The sequence below is a fragment of the Lates calcarifer genome, linkage group LG20 (assembly GCF_001640805.2).
Source record: "Lates calcarifer isolate ASB-BC8 linkage group LG20, TLL_Latcal_v3, whole genome shotgun sequence".
Taxonomy (NCBI): Eukaryota; Metazoa; Chordata; class Actinopteri; family Centropomidae; genus Lates; species Lates calcarifer.
In genome coordinates this window covers 21,961,165-21,977,899 of record NC_066852.1, presented here as the reverse complement: position 1 = coordinate 21,977,899, position 16,735 = coordinate 21,961,165, and the positions used below count along the sequence as shown (strand labels likewise).

The following is a 16,735-nucleotide window of genomic DNA, read 5'->3' as shown; positions in this document are numbered from 1 at the left end:
GCCTTTACTGCAGGCAACCCTTCATATGACAGATCAACCCTTATGTTGAGTCCCTCAGGGAACACACACAGTTCACACAGCTGAATATGTAAATCATGCGCTGGTTACAGACGAGGGTGCCAACCTGGCTGAAGATACAGACTGATTGAAGAGACTGTCAGGCCAGCCGCTTTGCACCTGTCTGTTTGTGTGAAAGCACTAAAAGCCAGTACTTTGTATTCCAGCTGGTAGATATGATAGATATCACCAGCTCTGGGATTTGTTGAAACAAACACGTGTGCTGACTTATTCCTATAAATTCACTGAGTATCAGTATCAGCCAGTGTTCCACACTTCACGTGGTTCTGATTTAATACAGAAAAGTTAATGTGGTATCTCAGTAAACATGCCTCTTTCAGCAGGCCTCAGGGCTTGTGTGGACTGTCATGTTGGCAAAACAGTATTTTTTGTCTGTGTTTTTAGATTAAGTTGGATAATTAAATACGTTTACATACATATAATGATCCAATTACAGTGAGGCATTACTCTAATTAAGACGACTTGCTCATAGTTTCTCATATGCTGTGGGCCATTATCTGATTAAGATGCACTCCACATAACTGTGCTGTTTGCCTGCAGCATATTCAACCTCAGACCAACTCTTTTTGTCATGACTCTACTATGGTTTATCTTTGTAATAATATGAAAATCAAACAGTTTTGTGGCTTTTTTTTAGAAGTGTATTAGTGCGTTTTCGAGCTGCAAGTGAACACACGTTTCCTCTATGGCCAGATGATAGAGGTAGCCTGTGATGAGGCTAATTTTAGCATGAGAAAGGAAAACTTTTTACAGTGTAAAAAGTCAGGGCCAGTACACATTTCCTGCACTTCACTACACTGTAAGTTCCTACAGACTTTAGTTTGGATGATTCAAGCAAAGATTCGACTGTTGCGCACCACACACAGGGTTAAAGTATGACAACAGTTACATAACGTGGCAGTGTATTTACACTAGAGACTCACGGACCTCTCCTAACAGGAACTCGTCCACAGTGTAGCGTCTCCAGCAAACCGTGCGCGCTGCTGCTGCTGCTGCTGCTGCTGGGTGGCGAGGCGAGGTCACAAGTTCCCCGGCACAGCCCCCGAGCGGATCACACACTTCCCCACAGGGAGGGCGGCTCCCACATCCGTGCGGAGAGGGAGACACACTAGGGACAAGGGGGACAAAAGCCTCAACCCGCACTCACACCGAGGCAGAAGGTTTGTGAAAGTCTGAGATCCGACAGGTGGGATGACCAATCACCCATCACAGTCCAACGGCATGCAGAGCCTCCGGAAGGAGTACCTGTACAAGGTGCTGGTTATCGGCGACCTCGGGGTCGGGAAGACTTCCATCATCAGGCGCTACGTCCACCAGACCTACTCCAACAACTACCGGGCAACCATCGGAGTGGACTTCGCCCTGAAGGTGTTGAACTGGGACTCTGAGACTGTCCGGCTTCAGCTGTGGGACATTGCAGGTGGGACAGAGAAGAATATGTTAAATGTCTGATATTGACTGGGTGTGTAGGGAATCATCTCCTGCTGTTACTACAAGTGAAGGACAAATTAAATATGCAACTTCAGGGGTCCAGTACAGCTCACTGATGCGTGATGCGTCTATAGACTTATTTCACACCACTGACATTTATTGTGTTGTCATGTTGAAAAAGTGCAAGAACTAAAGACGCTTTTCAAACCATAACTGAGAAAAGTCAAAATGTTGTTTAGCAACACTGTCTCACTTCCTGAAAAGTTGATAATTTGGGGAGATAATGCTTATCTTTAAACTGACACTGAGGCATGACTGTTGTAAAGTTATGAAACGTTCACAACTTAAAGATGCACTGTCACTGTGAAGAGCCTTTAAGTGACAACCAGTATATTCTCTCTCTCTCTCTCTCTCTCTCTCTCTCTCTCTCTCTCTCTCCCACTCTCTCTCTCTCTCTCATACACACACACACACACACTAATTGTTGCTTGGGGAAGAGGAGCACACTCTGATTCAGTCATTCATTCAAGGTATGGTGCCGCATCATGTGATTAGACCCATGTGAGTGGCATTTAAAGGCCAGTCACAGGAGTGTCATTGTAGCCTAAATAAAAAACAAAACATCATTACTCACTCACACACACAGGCACATGCAGGCACATGCTTTAAGCCGTTAATTTGGATCCATTAAATTGAATTATAAGACACATCTGATTCAGTCAGATCCAAATCTACCTGCATGAAATTCATCATAGGGAGGAGGGGGGATAAGCTAAGTAAGGACTGTGTGTTTGTCATTTTTTATGGAGTGGTAAATTTTACATGTTATACTTTAAAGCCATGTAAATTGCACCATCACTTTACTGAACGACAGTGCGTCAAGCAACACGTGTGACGCATGTCTCTGTCTGAGCCTGCTGTCACACCACTGCAGATAAGGATTCCTTGTGATTTATTACAATCATTCATACATTCTCTTGCACAAAAATGAGGAAGTTCTCGATCCATGTCATGTCAGATTTTCCATTTCCTCTTGCTCGTGGGGCGAGTGGCAGCATTCTGTCTTTGTCAGAGTATTTCCAGCAAAAGCCAAAAGTAAACTCTCGTGCTTTAATATTTATATTCTGCTGAGGAGAGGGCACGGTATGTAAAACAAGCAGGATGCGCACACCTACATGCTCAGTCATGGTCAAACAAGTACTCACATTAGACGACAGAGCACACACCCCCGGGGACTGTCATGTTGACAGCTGTTCTAACCCACTCCTCAGGCGACTCATTTCCATTCCCTGTGCTATACACAAGCATGGATAAACACATATTTCATGTGTTTATATCCTCACAGATATGTTGTATGCATTGTATTGTAAGTACCATAATACACTTTAGGTCACAGTTTATTTTCTGTGCTGGTCGGCCGCACTACAGGTTTAATTTAAGTAGATGTGTTTAGAGCAGGAACAAGCACTTGCATTGACTGTCTGGTTAGGTGCAACGTGACAGTAAGAACACAGGAATGTGCTGTTTCATGGGAATACAGGCACTGCTAATTGCAGCCTTAATGCCAGCTGCATTACGAGTTGTTTGGCTGCAACAATGTAGGAAACAATGAGAATCTGTCATGCATTGTCTGTAAATGCTGCCACGCCGATGAATAAAGCTCCGTGTGTGTGTTTATGTGTTTGTTCATCACAGGTCAGGAACGTTTTGGTAACATGACACGAGTGTACTACCGTGAAGCCATGGGAGCCTTTATAGTGTTCGACGTGACACGGCCCACAACCTTCGAGGCCGTCATCAAGTGGAAAGAGGACCTGGACTCCAAACTGATGCTGGCTAACGGACAGAGCATCGCCACCGTGCTGCTGGCTAACAAGTGTGACCAGGGCAGAGAGCTGACCAACAATGGCATCAAAATGGACCAGTTCTGCAAGGACCATGGCTTTGCCGGGTGGTTTGAGACCTCAGCTAAGGTGAGACCACAGTGTGAGCAGAGTATGTATGTTGGCCAAACATTTGCAGTGTCTACATTTTAATGTATTCCTGCTTGTCCTGGCAAGGAGTTCTTGCTGAGAATAAGATGAAAGGATCAATACCATCCTCATATCTGTCAAGTAAATAAGAATGTGGAGCCAGGAAGTGCTTAGCATAAAGACTGGAAGCTAGCCTAGCTCTGTCTGTATCTCATTGACCACTCAAAGCATTTTACACTACAGGTTACATTCACCCATCCATACATACATTCTTATAGTCCTTGTTCTATACATATGGTGTTTCACGCACTCACACACCAATAGTATCATCAGAGGAGGTTCAGTATCTTGCTCAAATCAGTACAAAACAAGTGTGAAAATTACAACTTGTTTTACAGGCGTATGTGTGGTACTATTTCTTGGCTGGGTGCATATATAGTAAAGATAGATATATGCTGTAGTAAAAGGTGTTGATTAGGGAGCTGTGTCTCCCAGTTTCTAGCTGTTATGGTAAGCTAAGCTAACCGGCTGTTTGCTGCAGCTTCATGTTTAACAGACAGACATGAGAGTAATATTGATCTTTTCATGCAACTCTTAGCAAGAACTTGAATAAGCACATTTCCCAAAATGTTCAAGTATTGCTTTGATCGTCAACATGACAATGAATGGGCCAGATTGTAGGCCTCTGCAGCGAGAGGCTGGCATGCTTGGTGGACGTCCTCTCCCACTCAGGTCACTTCAGTCAGTGAAAAAAAACATCCCCACAGAGCCAACTGGAATTTCATATCCTCATGGAAAGTGGCTCAGCGAGATAGATTTACAAAGCAGGGTCAGAACAAGCTACTGAAGTGAAAAGTTAAAAGTGTTAGAGGATTGTTAACAGTTTGACCACATCGCATATATACTTTGTATCTGCTTAAATGTCCATGTCATTGAGGCTTTATCACACTTTTACCAGTTGAGATGATAAAAGCCAAGATGTAATGTTATCTTATGGTAATAGGATTACATACACACATACAGTATTTCCTCACAGTTATGATATACAGTATATAGTGTGCTCAGACACCCTGGGGTCTTGACCAGAATCTAAAGTTTAGTTATGTGGATTTGAGCTATTATTTTACTGTGTGTGTTTGTTAGGATGGATAGAACAAAAACAAAGTGAACTGACCTCCTTCTGTACACTAATTCAAACACTGCAGTGTTTACATATGGCTATAAATTCTACGAAAGTCTTCTTTCACACATCCTCTGTTGACACTAATGTGTTGGCGCAGCATAAGTGCTCTGCCATTCTCATGGCATCAAGACATTCTGAAAGGTCAAAGGTTACGAGGTGCAGTTTCAGCCAGAAGTGTCAGAAGTAGAATATGCAAATAGAGATGTAAACATAAGAAATGTTTACAGTAACACATTAAGTTCCACACATGTTGTTCACGTGAAGGTGACAGCATGTCATAGAGCCATGTCTAACTGCAGTTTACCTCTCTCCTTTAGGACAATCTTAACATCAGTGAAGCCGCAAACTTCCTGGTCAAGCACATCATGGCCACAGAGAACGACATACTGAAAACCGTGGAACCTGACACCATCTCGCCACAGCTCGACTCCAACAGGCAGACAAGCTGCTCTGGCTGCTTCAAATAATGACAGGAGCGAGTGATGGCGGGACAGAACAGAATGGAGTCACAGCAGGACAAAGTAGGATGGGCGCACCACACGGCCTTCTGAGTAAATCTGATTACCCACAGTACAGTTTTGCTGCTTTGGTCCAAACCAGTTGAGTTGAACATTTAAGTCTCTGCAACAAACCAGAGCTTGCATTTGGACTCAGAAGCCGCATGTTTATTTAGGAGAGTTTTGGTAACTCTACATACTGAGAGTGTGATGTTTTTGTCAAACAAGCGAGTATAACTTCAGTTAGGCATAACACCCATGTCAAAACTCCTTGGCATGATGTATTATATCATTTAATGTATCAAACCATCAACCTTGCTCTTGGGGCTGTTCCTTTTTTAGCTGGTTGAAATTATATCTCGCTTCTAACAGCAGTTCACTCCCTAACAAAACTGAACAAAAGGAGTAAATATCCTCAGTATGATTGATGCAGCACACCTAAAGGTCTGCAGTAATGACCTCTATTAACCTCCATAAAAACGTGGTGAAAATAACAGTGTGGGAGACATGCAGGCATCCTGTAATGTTATTTTCTGAGAGCCAAAGAAAGTAGTATTGACCACTTACAGTGGGTCCTATGTTGTGTAATGATGTGAATTTTGCACATACATTGTTTTTTTAATGATTTTAAGTTATTTACCATATGCTTATACAGAGAGTGTAATGCTGGTTATTGTGTTTTGTCGTGTTGCTTAAAACCCTCCATTCAACTGACTATTGTGTAAGCCTTATTTAATCAGTTTAAGTAACAACACATTTTTATTTATAGCAACTTGGTTGGGGCGATCAGCCGCACAGAAAAGACAGAGATACACAGACATACTGGAGCTTTGCACAGTGTAACTAGTCTATTATGGCCAGTGGGTAGTTCAGGTTTAAGTACCCAAAGGCTTGTCAGACATGTTTGTTAATGGGAGAGAGTGGTTGTTTTTCTGTTGGAAGTTTCTTTGGCTGTAATGTCTGACCCGAGCGGCCTCTGCTGTATCTCCAGAACAGATTCATTTAGTGTATGTATGGTGGTTTTCTTCATCAGATGAAAATTTGTGTTTATCATCTGGTTCTAAACTGGACACACTCATGAGTTCACTTGCCAAAGCCTAACCCCTCAGTAACCATGGTAACTAGAGTCAAGTCTTTTTTTATGGGTATCCTCCAACATCTGCGTGAAGCTATTGCTCACTGTATTCACAACCAGACAGACACAAATGTGTGTGCACACACACTCATGTATACACACATAATACCGTACACACATCTTTCCACTCTCCATGTCCTTGTTCCTTTTTTACCTCCTCTTTTCTCCTCTCCTCACCCACTCGATCTTCCGTTATTGTTTCTTCTCCTCAAAAACACTCCCCATCCTCTCGCTACACAGTTGCTTCCAGTATCTTTCTCTTCCTCTGCCTCTTGTCACATTAGACCTACACACACAGAGATGCAGCACTTAATTAATCTTTCCATCATGAAGCCTCTGGTTGGAGGTGGTTTCCTTTCTGTGGTGGCCTTGCACCTCCGCATTACTTGGTAATACTGTTTACTGCACAAAGCCAAGCTTTTTTTTCTTACTGTAACTTAAGACAGATATGATTCATTCCCTTACATAACCTCTAGATAGGGGTTTAAAATGGACCAGATCCTCATGAAATCATGTGTTGCCATTTACACAAATGTATATCAAGTATCTAATGACATGTTAAGTTGTTTCCCTCAGTTGCTGATCGTCAACAGTGTTTACAGGCCTGATCACAACAGTGTCATGTGTTATTGTGTGAGGTCTTGCTGCTAATTTACAGCATCCACTATTAGGGCGTACTCAATTTACACAAAGCCTTCTCCACAGGATTTACAGTTTCACAGTGTTAGTTTGGCTCATCATGAGGGGCGTGTGACATCAGCATGGTGTCTCACAACAGATTTTTTTAAGCTGGTTTGGACTGAAAACGAGATGCATTCACACACACATGCATCTTTCTTTGCAGGACATTGTGACAAACAATTTATTGTTTTGTCCCACAATTAACTGCACGTCTTCCTGTGATTATATCACTTGTACTAATTATTGAAAAGTAGTCAAAATAATTGAACTAATTTCACACATATCTCACGTTTTGCTGCTTCTATAACACTTTAAATATACTGTGACACCAAAGTAGACTCATGTCATTTAACCTTTAACCTGGAACAAACCATTTTACAACCACATGATCACTGTAGTACTTCAGTAGAGCTTGTTTGTGTGTGTGTGTGTGTGTGTGTGTGTGTGTGTGTGTGTGTGTGTGTGTGTGTGTGTGTGTGTGTCTTCAGGCTGATCCAGGACTCTCAGGTTCTCATTAGGAAGCCACATGACTGAGTGGATTATTCTCTGCCTGAAGAATTAGATTTGGTTGTCTGCTCTTGGCTCACATTAAGACATCCACCACAAACCACTCATTAAATGATCCAAAAATGCTACATAACCACTTTGGAAAGAATTCTGTCATCTGAAATTCATCAAGCAATAATTGGATGAAGACATAAGTGACTTTGTTGGGAAAAAGTTTAAAGAGAAGGTGTCCATGTTTTTGAACATTAATTACATTTCAAAATATGTAATTAGAAAGAAAACAATGAAATAAACTTTTATTTTGTTGTGGAGCAAAATTGTCCAGGTCTCGGTCCATTAACTCTTCCCATGAGAACACCTGGCACAGATCTAACTATTCATTACCGGGATTATGAGCCTAACATATTGTGTTCTCTGTAGTTCTCCGGCTCTGTCAGAGAACCACCTACAGAAAAAAAACACCCACATATTCTTTCGGAGACAAAGAGAGAGAGAGAGAGTGACAAGGAGAAGCAGGTAGAAGAAAATGAGCCGGAAAAGAAGTGATACTTAATCCTCACACCAACAAAAGGTAACAGACAGCTCATCAAGAGCGCACACAGGTAAACACAAGCAGGTGCATTAAAGAGGTTGTCTTCAGCCGCTTTTGAAATATTTTCCAGACAGAATTCACACAGATTATAGCTGATAACTCTCTCTTAGATCAGAGCACATTCAGCCAGCTTAATCACATGGAGACCAACAGAGTCTTTTGGCAAGTTACATAAGAACATAGATGATAGAAGAGACTTGATCTGGTTTGATCGAGTGTATTTCTCCCTGTTCTCACCATCAGTAATTGCTCATGTGGTGCCATCTGTTGCCAGATTAAACACACTGCAGGCATTTTCTTCACATACATGTAACTTAAAAGATTTCAGTTAAAATTTCAAATTTGTAAGAAACGTCTTTCTATTAATTTTCTAACCTCTCCTTTATTTTGAATTATACTGTCTGAATTTTAATAACTTAATAAGTTGACATGTTACTGGAACTTACTCATAGAGTGTTTCCCAACATGTCTCATTCCACAGGAAAAACCACAAAGAACACTGTTGGGTGCACAACCAGAAACACACATTCACACACACACACACACACACATTAAAGTGAAGTGCAAGCATTTGAGAATGACTGGATTTGAAACCTAATCGCAGCGTGTGAACATAAGACATGCTTTCCCAAGAAAATTACCTCATCCATCAGGGCGACTTTCCCATCTATTAGCTCTTGCTGCTCAGCGACTCTTGGTTCCCACTCATTAGTGTCAGAATCTATTGCGTCATGTTAACCTGCTTGACCTTTGACCCCACCCCCCTTTCTGATAAGGCCACAAATATCCATTGAGATCTTGGTCTATAATTTTGCAATCATCAGGGGAGTATTACACCAGGTTTGCTCACATAAAAGGGAAACTTAGAGATGAAATAACAGTCACTGCTAATTAAAATAGCCCCCAGAGAGAGGGAGAGGAGGAGTGAAGATAGAGTGAAAAGAAAGAGAAACTCAGAAAGTAAATTAACAGTAACAGAGGCGAGAGTAGGCGGGAGAGAGAGAGACTGAGATTCAGGAGGGAGGAACATAAAAGACTAAGTGCAGCATTAAATCATTAATACGTCTGTCCAGGTTGAAAGATGAGTCCTCTGAAGACCTTGTGAGCTCAGCTATTCATCACTCACACTGAACACTGACAGATTTTACATCTCATTAAACTTACTGATGCTTTGTCATAGCGCTAACAATCATCCTCATAATCGCATGATGAAAACAAACCTCCTTTACTGTTTGGAGCATTTTTTCTTCCATTTTAATGTTGATTAGTTCTGTTTTACTTTTTCTTAAAAAATGTAAGGAATCCATTTGGACATATTCATACAAAGATACAGTCGTTTTTGTGCATTAAAAATACAGGAACACAGTAGAAGAGCAATTTGTGGAGCAGATACTGTAGTACACATCTATACAGCTTGGCTGAACATGTACTGCCACTGGAGGGCAGTAAGCACCAGCGTTGTCATGCATCACTTTGACTGAATCTGTGGTCTGCAGATGGCTTAGTGTGAGAAACAAACATTCTTATGTCATTAACCATCACTAAACATCCTAAAACCACTGTCCTGAAGAATACAACATGGTTACTCAGCATTTTCTCATAAAATCAATGTATACCTGATTTCTTCAGCTGCACTGTGATGAATATTTTACAGAAAATAAAACTATAAATATATGCACCTAATATACACTGAAATTTGATCTTGAGGAATCAGTGAGAGGAGCTGTGAAACTGGTTTGCTGTCAAAGTGTCAAAGATCTAAGCTATAAGCTATACGAAATTGAGTAATGAACGAGATGCACAAAACAAATAGAAATAATTGTTCTGATAACAGCAGGCAACAGTGGACCAAAATATAAACATAAATCCACTTGTACCGCATCTGTCAATAGGTTGTTGCTACATTGTTCACTTGATCCATGACAGTAATTTAGATAAGAATGGTAAAATCATCAGATTGTGGGTTACACACACTATTTCCAGTTGCTGCCACAATACGGGGCAGGCACACAATGTGGGATTTTCATTACACAGTGTGAGGCAGCTTTTCCCCTAAAAGTATGCTTTGTTCAAGTATAAAATGTTGCTGAGGTGCAGTTTCTTTACACAGAACTTTAAACATGATTAGTCAAATCCATGAGGTCTGTTTTAGTGAGTCAAAGCAAAGCTCGAGAGATGTGTGCAACCTAGAGGAGCTGTGTCACCGTGGTCAGCTGAGGAGAGGTAACCACAATGAAAGCGTGAAATATGAGAGCCAGACATAAGACCACAAGGTAAACATGGCACAGTATGTCAAGTCCTTTTGTTGAGCTGTCTGGTTTTGGTGCAAAATGCTGTGGTGTGTTGTACTCTACATAGAGAGGGTAGAACCAACACTGTGTGCAACGTATGCTAAATTTTCCTGTTAACACAAGAGAATCATATTGTATCAAACTGTATCAAAATGCTGTTTTATCCATTAAAGTATATATACATATATGTATATATGGATGAGGTAATCAAGTACTGAAGCATGTTACAAATACAGAGACCATTGTTCCCATTGATTTAGGTTTAAAGCTGTGATTGTCTTGGTGCTAAAATTTTCAACATGCACCCTGGTTGCGTTGATTGGTAAGCAGGTTTCTTTCGTCTTTAACCAGAAAACAAACTGGAATAAGCCATTTGCAGTGCTGGAAACATTCGCCACAGAAGGTCATCAAAGACTTGTAATTGGTGGGGAAGTAAGTTGAAGGGTTTTGGATGCCTGGAATGCACTCCTGACCTCATTTAAATCTTGAGTTTAAATCAAAAAGGTAGCATGAGTTCATTAAAACTTGTGTGACGGTGTCATCATAAATGCACTGTGTCATATTAAGATAAGATCACAAGTATGTGATTGCTTTATTCTGCAGCCTGTACGCAGTCCACAGTCCATGGTAACGTCCTCAGACACTGTAGGAAAAAGGCTGGGGACCTTAGGTTTAATAACCTGTTTGACATCATAACCTCCATGATCTTATGAGTTCAATCAAAACTTTCACTATGTGTGCTCTAAAGTGAATGCTGATCATCTCCTGTGACTGTGTCCCTGCTGGATCTGGACAAGCCCTCCTCAGGCGACATATACATGTCAAGGCCTACAGGGCAGGCTGAGAGTGAAGCTGGGGGCTGGACTGGTGAACTAGTCTGTGAAAGGAGAGCGTCCATGTGAGGAAAGAAAGAGGACAGAGGGCAGTCTGGGGAGGTGTACTTGGCCAACACTTGGAGCTGCTCTGGCTGTAGGTTGGCTTCGTTGCAGACCCTCTGGCACAGGGCAGAGACACTGTGACATGTCTTCACCTTCAGCTGGCTCAGCTGGCTCTTCTCCGTGATTAGCTTTTCCCTCTCTGTCTTCTGTGACACACAACATGCAGTACACACAATCTTATCAACACGTCTGTAAACAAGAAGTGGCTTAATTATGAAAAAAAAAAAATCCTGATTAAAAAAACATGGTATTCACCAGCTTGTTGATTTCACATTGCAGATTGTATATGCAGTCTAGTTTCCTCTTGCGGCAGCGCTGAGCTGCAAGCCGGTTTTTGCTGCGCCGTCTCATATCGTGGACAAACTCCAGCTGTTCACGCGTAAAGTCCTGTTGCTTCAGCAGCTGTTGGAAGTCATTTCTGCTCAGATCCACAACCCAGTCAACAGAGAATGGCAACTGCACCTGAGGACACCAGAACAGGAAATAAAAGTCACACAAACAGATTCTACGACAATGAGTGTCTCCAATAATGAGGGAGCACCTTTAATGACAGACAGCGCCAGAATCAGTGCTTTTTATGTGCCTGTCATGCTATAGATGACATGCTATGTGACACTGTATATTTTATAAACTACATTAATGTAAATATATGTTTTGTTGAATTACATTAGTGAGACTGAATGAAGGTGACCTGCAAGTATAGCACACATAAACCTGCTGAGCTGAAGTCAAAATGGATATGGAGTTCAGATAGTTATATTTTTACCAAGCTGTTAATCATTAACTCTAAAAATGAGTTAACTTTTAAAAGCAGAGGTCGGGTACTAGGTTAAAGCTGCTGCTAATGTGTGACAGGAAATGAACACTCACCACTTTATTGGAGCAGCATAAATCATATAGTGTTTTATCTAGTGTAAATAAAGTGACCTTAACTTTGTCTGCACTCTCGCTGCACTGTTCACACTTTCGGGCAAATCCAAACAGTCAGTCTGGACGTTAGCACGAGAGATTAACAAACCTGTTGTTTGTTGTCGCCTGTAGAAGCTGCTAACTTAACAGGCTGAGGTGTCAAATTCAGCTCGGTTGGACTCTGAACCAATTAGAAAGACTCATGCTCCTGGTCACAACACACACGTATGCACACATGCACACACACACACATCACCTATACTTGGTGAATAATTAACTTGGCACTATAATGATTCTACTTTCTGTTACATGAATGCAAACACTCATTTGCATCTGATACAATGTACCTAAAAGTCTTATCTAAAACTAACATTGGAGGATCTACAAGTGGGGTGAGCTTGCTGACGCTTATTGACGCAGATTAATTCCAGCACAACACAAGCTTCATAGAGGACAGATATAGAACAGAGGAGACTTGATTCATCTGCTCACCTGTCTGGCCCTCTCTCTTGTGTAGGACTCACTGTCTCCTTCTGTTTCTGTCTCTGAGTCTCCATCCTCCCCTGAGTTTAGGGATGATACACCTGAGTAAGACGCCCCCTCGCTCTCAGATAGCCCCGCTCCCTTCCATAGGCATTTGCTTTGGTCCAGATCTTGAAAAAAGGGACAGCCGGTGCTGCTGCTGCTGCTGCTGGAGCTGAGGTTGACGTGGATTTTCAGCCACTCTAAAGACGTGGCCCGCATCCGTCCGTTTCCTGTATCGGAGGAACTTCCTGCATCAGGGTCCTGGAGGTTCAGCTGAGACAGGCCTGCGTCAGACCCCAGAGGCTTGGCCCGGTGCTCAGCTACCTCCCTCTCCAAAGTGCTCCCCTCTCTGGTATTATTCACCAGCAGGGTTGCTCTTTCCATGGTGCCTGTTTGTCCTGCTTTTCCTCTTTCCTCCCAGGCATTATCTGCCCTTTTCCCCTCAGCCTCTGCCTGTTCCTCTGCCTTTTGATGAATGGATACTGGCTCTGGTACGCCAGAGTCCTCTTTAATGTCCATGACAAACTTCTCCTGCCCCAGTGACCTGGTGATTGCAGGACCCTGAGCTAAGGCCCTCAGAGAGCAATGGTGCAATATTAACCCTGGTGACCTCTCACCAAGCACTGTGCTTTGCCCCATGGAGACCGCCTTGACACTGGATCTGTCAGAAAAGCTGACTCCAGCAGTGTGCTCCATCTTCACACCAGTCTCTCTTTCCTTCTCATCCCATTTCCCCTCACTTTCATTTTTGTCTTTCTTAATCATATCAGTTTCCACCCTGCCCACACTGTCTTCTGTTTTCTTGCCATGTATTTCATTTTTCCATGGCTCATCATCCTCTCCTTTGTTCTGTCTGCTGAGATTTGCTTCTCCAGTTTCATTCTTACTGTTGGTTCTGCTGGGGCATGGTGAGCAGGTTAGGACACAGTCGTCCCTGATTACTGAAACAAGGTTGTTCAGACTTTTCTCTGTGACACAAGTTTCCTTCCCACAAGCCAGCTGGAACTTGCGGTACTTTGGACACTGCACAAAATTATCACTTGCCCCTTCAGCTACAGGTGTAAGAGTGCCTGTACTGTTCTGACTTCCCATTTTGCTGTTCACTGATTTCTTGCAGAGCGAAGCCACTTCCTCCTGAGGCGGTGAGTCAGCAACCAGTTTTACTTCTTTCTCATCCAGCAACACATCGTCAGAGTCTATGCAGTCCTCCTTTGATACCTGCCTCTTGCATTTCTTCTTACAACAGGTCTTTCTAGGAAAAGGGACAGAGCTGTTGCTGGAAAAGAACTTAGGGAGGAGGAAATCAAAGCATGCCTCGTCTAGGTCTCTGAAACCAAGAATAGAGGCTGAGTTACGTATTTCTAAGACGTCGTCTTTCCCAAAGAGTAGTTTGGATGTGTAGGCAAACTTCAACAAGGGTTCAAAGCCAGCCACCGTCACCTGTGAGAGAGAACAAATAACATAAATGAGCACTTTCTATACTTAGTCGAGTCAATGTCAAGGACAGCAGCAGCTAATTTTATTATATTTGCAGTCAGTGTAACCATATACTACAGTCCCGGATGTGAAAATAGAACTGCTCTGATTACAAATGTTTGGGGAAATAAAACCCAGGATTGTAGGACTGCACTAGCTCAGCAACAAAATACATGTGACCGAAAAACCTACTTTCTGTGGGTTTTCCATTTAAAGAATCTCGGTAAAGCTTTCTCAGCATAATTTTGGTAAGAGTTTTGTGGAATTATAGAAATAAATCTATGATATATATATATAAAAAAAAAAGGATTTGGTCTTCAAAACACCAACAGGAAAATTCAAAACACCGATACAGTTCCTCTTGAAGATTAAACTGGTGGGTACTTCTTGGCCTTTTTTTATTCATTTATTTTAATTCAGGACTATTTCTAAAGCCCCACTGGAGTCCCCCTTCGACATAACCTTAAATACTGTACTGGTAGCAGAATGGAAACCAAATAGAACAACAACATTTTAATGCTGAAAACCTTAAGTAAGAGTGTTGCAGTATATTTTAGGTTATTCACTGTTAACAGGCAAACTGCACTCAATATACTAAATATACTAATACTTATACTAAACAGCATAAGAAATGTCACAGTTAAATCAAATAAATCTCATACAGTCATCCCATGTAACTGAAATACAGTATATATACATAATGTATACATGTGACTGAACATACTTGTATATATACCTTTGGCCACAACATTAAACCTTGTTGTCACTGTTCTCACTTCACTTTCACAGAGATTTGTTGCTGAGAGGCGGCGTGGGCTTGTGTGTATCTACTTTCTATCTGTATGGGATCATGAGGTGACATCTCACCTCTTGTGGCAGGGTGATGACCGCTCCATGCTGCACGAGGGAGGAGATCCTGTGTGTGAAGTACTCACTACAGGAAGCGAGCACCGAACGGTGGGCTCTGAAACTCTGACCCTCCACCACCACTGTAACATCACACAACATGTCCCGGCGACGCTGGTCGTCCAGACAGCGCAGCACATGGGAGGAATGCACTGTCGACTCAAATGTAAACACAGACGACCGGGGAGCAGACATGGCCATCAGGGACATCTATAAGTACACACAAAAACACACACACTCTTATAGTTAACCACGTCCCCTGTATCAGGATACATAGTTAAATAGTTAGGCATGAAAATAACAACAAAAACATGCCTACCTTACACAGCTGAATTTATATATATCCAAGTTTCTTAGAGTGGTAAAGAAAGTCCCAGCTGTTGAGCACACATAGTTATTTCTAAATGGAATGCCGTCCAACCAGGCTACGCTTCCCAGAAAGCCTTATCTCAACTCGGTTACAAACTAAAAACTGAGCTTGACTCAGTCATATGGCCTGTGTGTGAGTATGTGAGAGGGAGGGAGACATTGCGAGAGAATGTGTGTGTGTGTGTGTGTGTGTGTATGTGTGTGTTGCAACAGCTCTGGGTGTAACAGAGCAAGCGCTGACTCATGCACTCCTGCTGATAAAGAATGAGCAAGCAGTTTTCCCGTCCATACCAATCCCACCCTTGAATCCGTCTGGTAAACTAACAGGCTTTTCCCAGAAAATCCCTTTATAGATTTACAATAAACACAATTCAGAGATTAAGGTGAAGGTTGAGAAATATAAACCCAGTGTTTAAAGAGGATCTTGTCTATTGTCAGCACCTTTAAGCTTAGAGTAGTGTGGACTTACTCAACTGCATGGTGCACTTTGAGAACAAGTGGTGTAAAAACAGAGTGTAAAAACGACTGAGACTGACCTGTTACAAGGAGAGGGAGGCTATTATGTTAATCTAAAGGTTAATGTTTCTCTGTGGGTCCTGGTTGTCCCATATCTTGTTGTTTTTCCAGGTAGCAGTAAATCTTTGTGTGAGCTCAGTTCACGTCTTCTTTGTTGTGTGTTTGTGTGTGTGAGCGTCTGTGTCAGAGGGAGACCGAGAGAGGGAGGGAGGGAGGGAGGGAGAGAGGGAGAGGGAGAGGGAGAGAGAGAGAGGGAGAGGGAGAGAGAGAGAGAGAGAGAGCGAGCATGCCCTTCTAGCAGAAGTTAACAGCTGTAAAACAGTACCAACATAACTAATCTAATTGAATTTGTCATCTATGACTTTTGAGGTGTCAGATATCAAATATCTGTGATAGGATGACTAGAGAGGCACATTAGTGCTGCCAGAAAAATTGTGTAAAATAAATAAATAAATAAAATTGGCAAGTGAGTTTTGTATAAAGTCACACATTAGAAGCTGGGCTACCAGGAAGTAAAGTACATCAGAGTGGAATAATCATCTTTACAAAGCACTGTTGCCACTGTCACATGTTTTGAAGGAGGAAGAGGGAAGCCAGACTCAAGCTAGCCAATCAGGTGACTGTTTCATAATTCCAGTATGAGCTAATCTCCTTGAGAGGGGAAAAAAGAACAACAAAAAAAAACAAAACAATCTAGTTCCTGTTTCCATGCAAGCCACACAATATAG

At 42.1% G+C, this 16,735-nt stretch overlaps 2 protein-coding genes across 3 annotated transcripts; one reads left to right on the top strand and one right to left on the bottom strand.

Annotated features, from left to right (window-relative positions):
- The first annotated feature begins 982 nt into the window (after window positions 1–982).
- Window positions 983–5,876, top strand: rab38b (RAB38b, member of RAS oncogene family). Its single transcript, XM_018691165.2, has 3 exons — window positions 983–1,498; window positions 3,205–3,482; window positions 4,983–5,876. Exons 1-3 carry the CDS (start codon window positions 1,270–1,272, stop codon window positions 5,130–5,132), a joined length of 657 nt encoding a protein of 218 aa, XP_018546681.1. The 5' UTR covers window positions 983–1,269; the 3' UTR covers window positions 5,133–5,876.
- A 3,425-nt stretch (window positions 5,877–9,301) lies between these two features.
- Window positions 9,302–16,195, bottom strand: bach1b (BTB and CNC homology 1, basic leucine zipper transcription factor 1 b). 2 transcript variants are annotated; one of them, XM_018691161.2, is made up of 6 exons: window positions 16,028–16,195; window positions 15,442–15,499; window positions 15,084–15,332; window positions 12,708–14,180; window positions 11,562–11,768; window positions 9,302–11,452 (listed from the first exon to the last, which is right to left on the bottom strand). In XM_018691161.2, the coding sequence occupies exons 3-6, from the start codon at window positions 15,330–15,332 to the stop codon at window positions 11,111–11,113; spliced, it is 2,271 nt and encodes a 756-aa protein (XP_018546677.1). In that variant the 5' UTR covers window positions 15,442–15,499; window positions 16,028–16,195; the 3' UTR covers window positions 9,302–11,110. The 2 variants fall into 2 exon arrangements, with proteins under 2 accessions (XP_018546677.1, XP_018546678.1); XM_018691162.2 differs by lacking the exon at window positions 15,442–15,499 and having other exon boundaries at window positions 16,028–16,193.
- Window positions 16,196–16,735: the final 540 nt, after the last annotated feature.

What these genes read in the sequence shown, in the direction of transcription:
- rab38b (XM_018691165.2), top strand. Translation starts at nt 1,270, where the DNA reads ATGACCAATCACCCATCACAGTCCAACGGCATGCAGAGCCTCCGGAAG. An exon ending in TCAGCTGTGGGACATTGCAG is followed by an intron (nt 1,499 to 3,204) that starts GTGGGACAGAGA and finishes TGTTCATCACAG; the next exon opens with GTCAGGAACGTTTTGGTAAC. An exon ending in GGTTTGAGACCTCAGCTAAG is followed by an intron (nt 3,483 to 4,982) that starts GTGAGACCACAG and finishes TCTCTCCTTTAG; the next exon opens with GACAATCTTAACATCAGTGA.
- bach1b (XM_018691161.2), bottom strand. Translation starts at nt 15,332, where the DNA reads ATGTCCCTGATGGCCATGTCTGCTCCCCGGTCGTCTGTGTTTACATTT. An exon ending in TCATCACCCTGCCACAAGAG is followed by an intron (nt 14,181 to 15,083) that starts GTGAGATGTCAC and finishes TCTCTCTCACAG; the next exon opens with GTGACGGTGGCTGGCTTTGA. An exon ending in AATGTGAAATCAACAAGCTG is followed by an intron (nt 11,453 to 11,561) that starts GTGAATACCATG and finishes TGTGTGTCACAG; the next exon opens with AAGACAGAGAGGGAAAAGCT.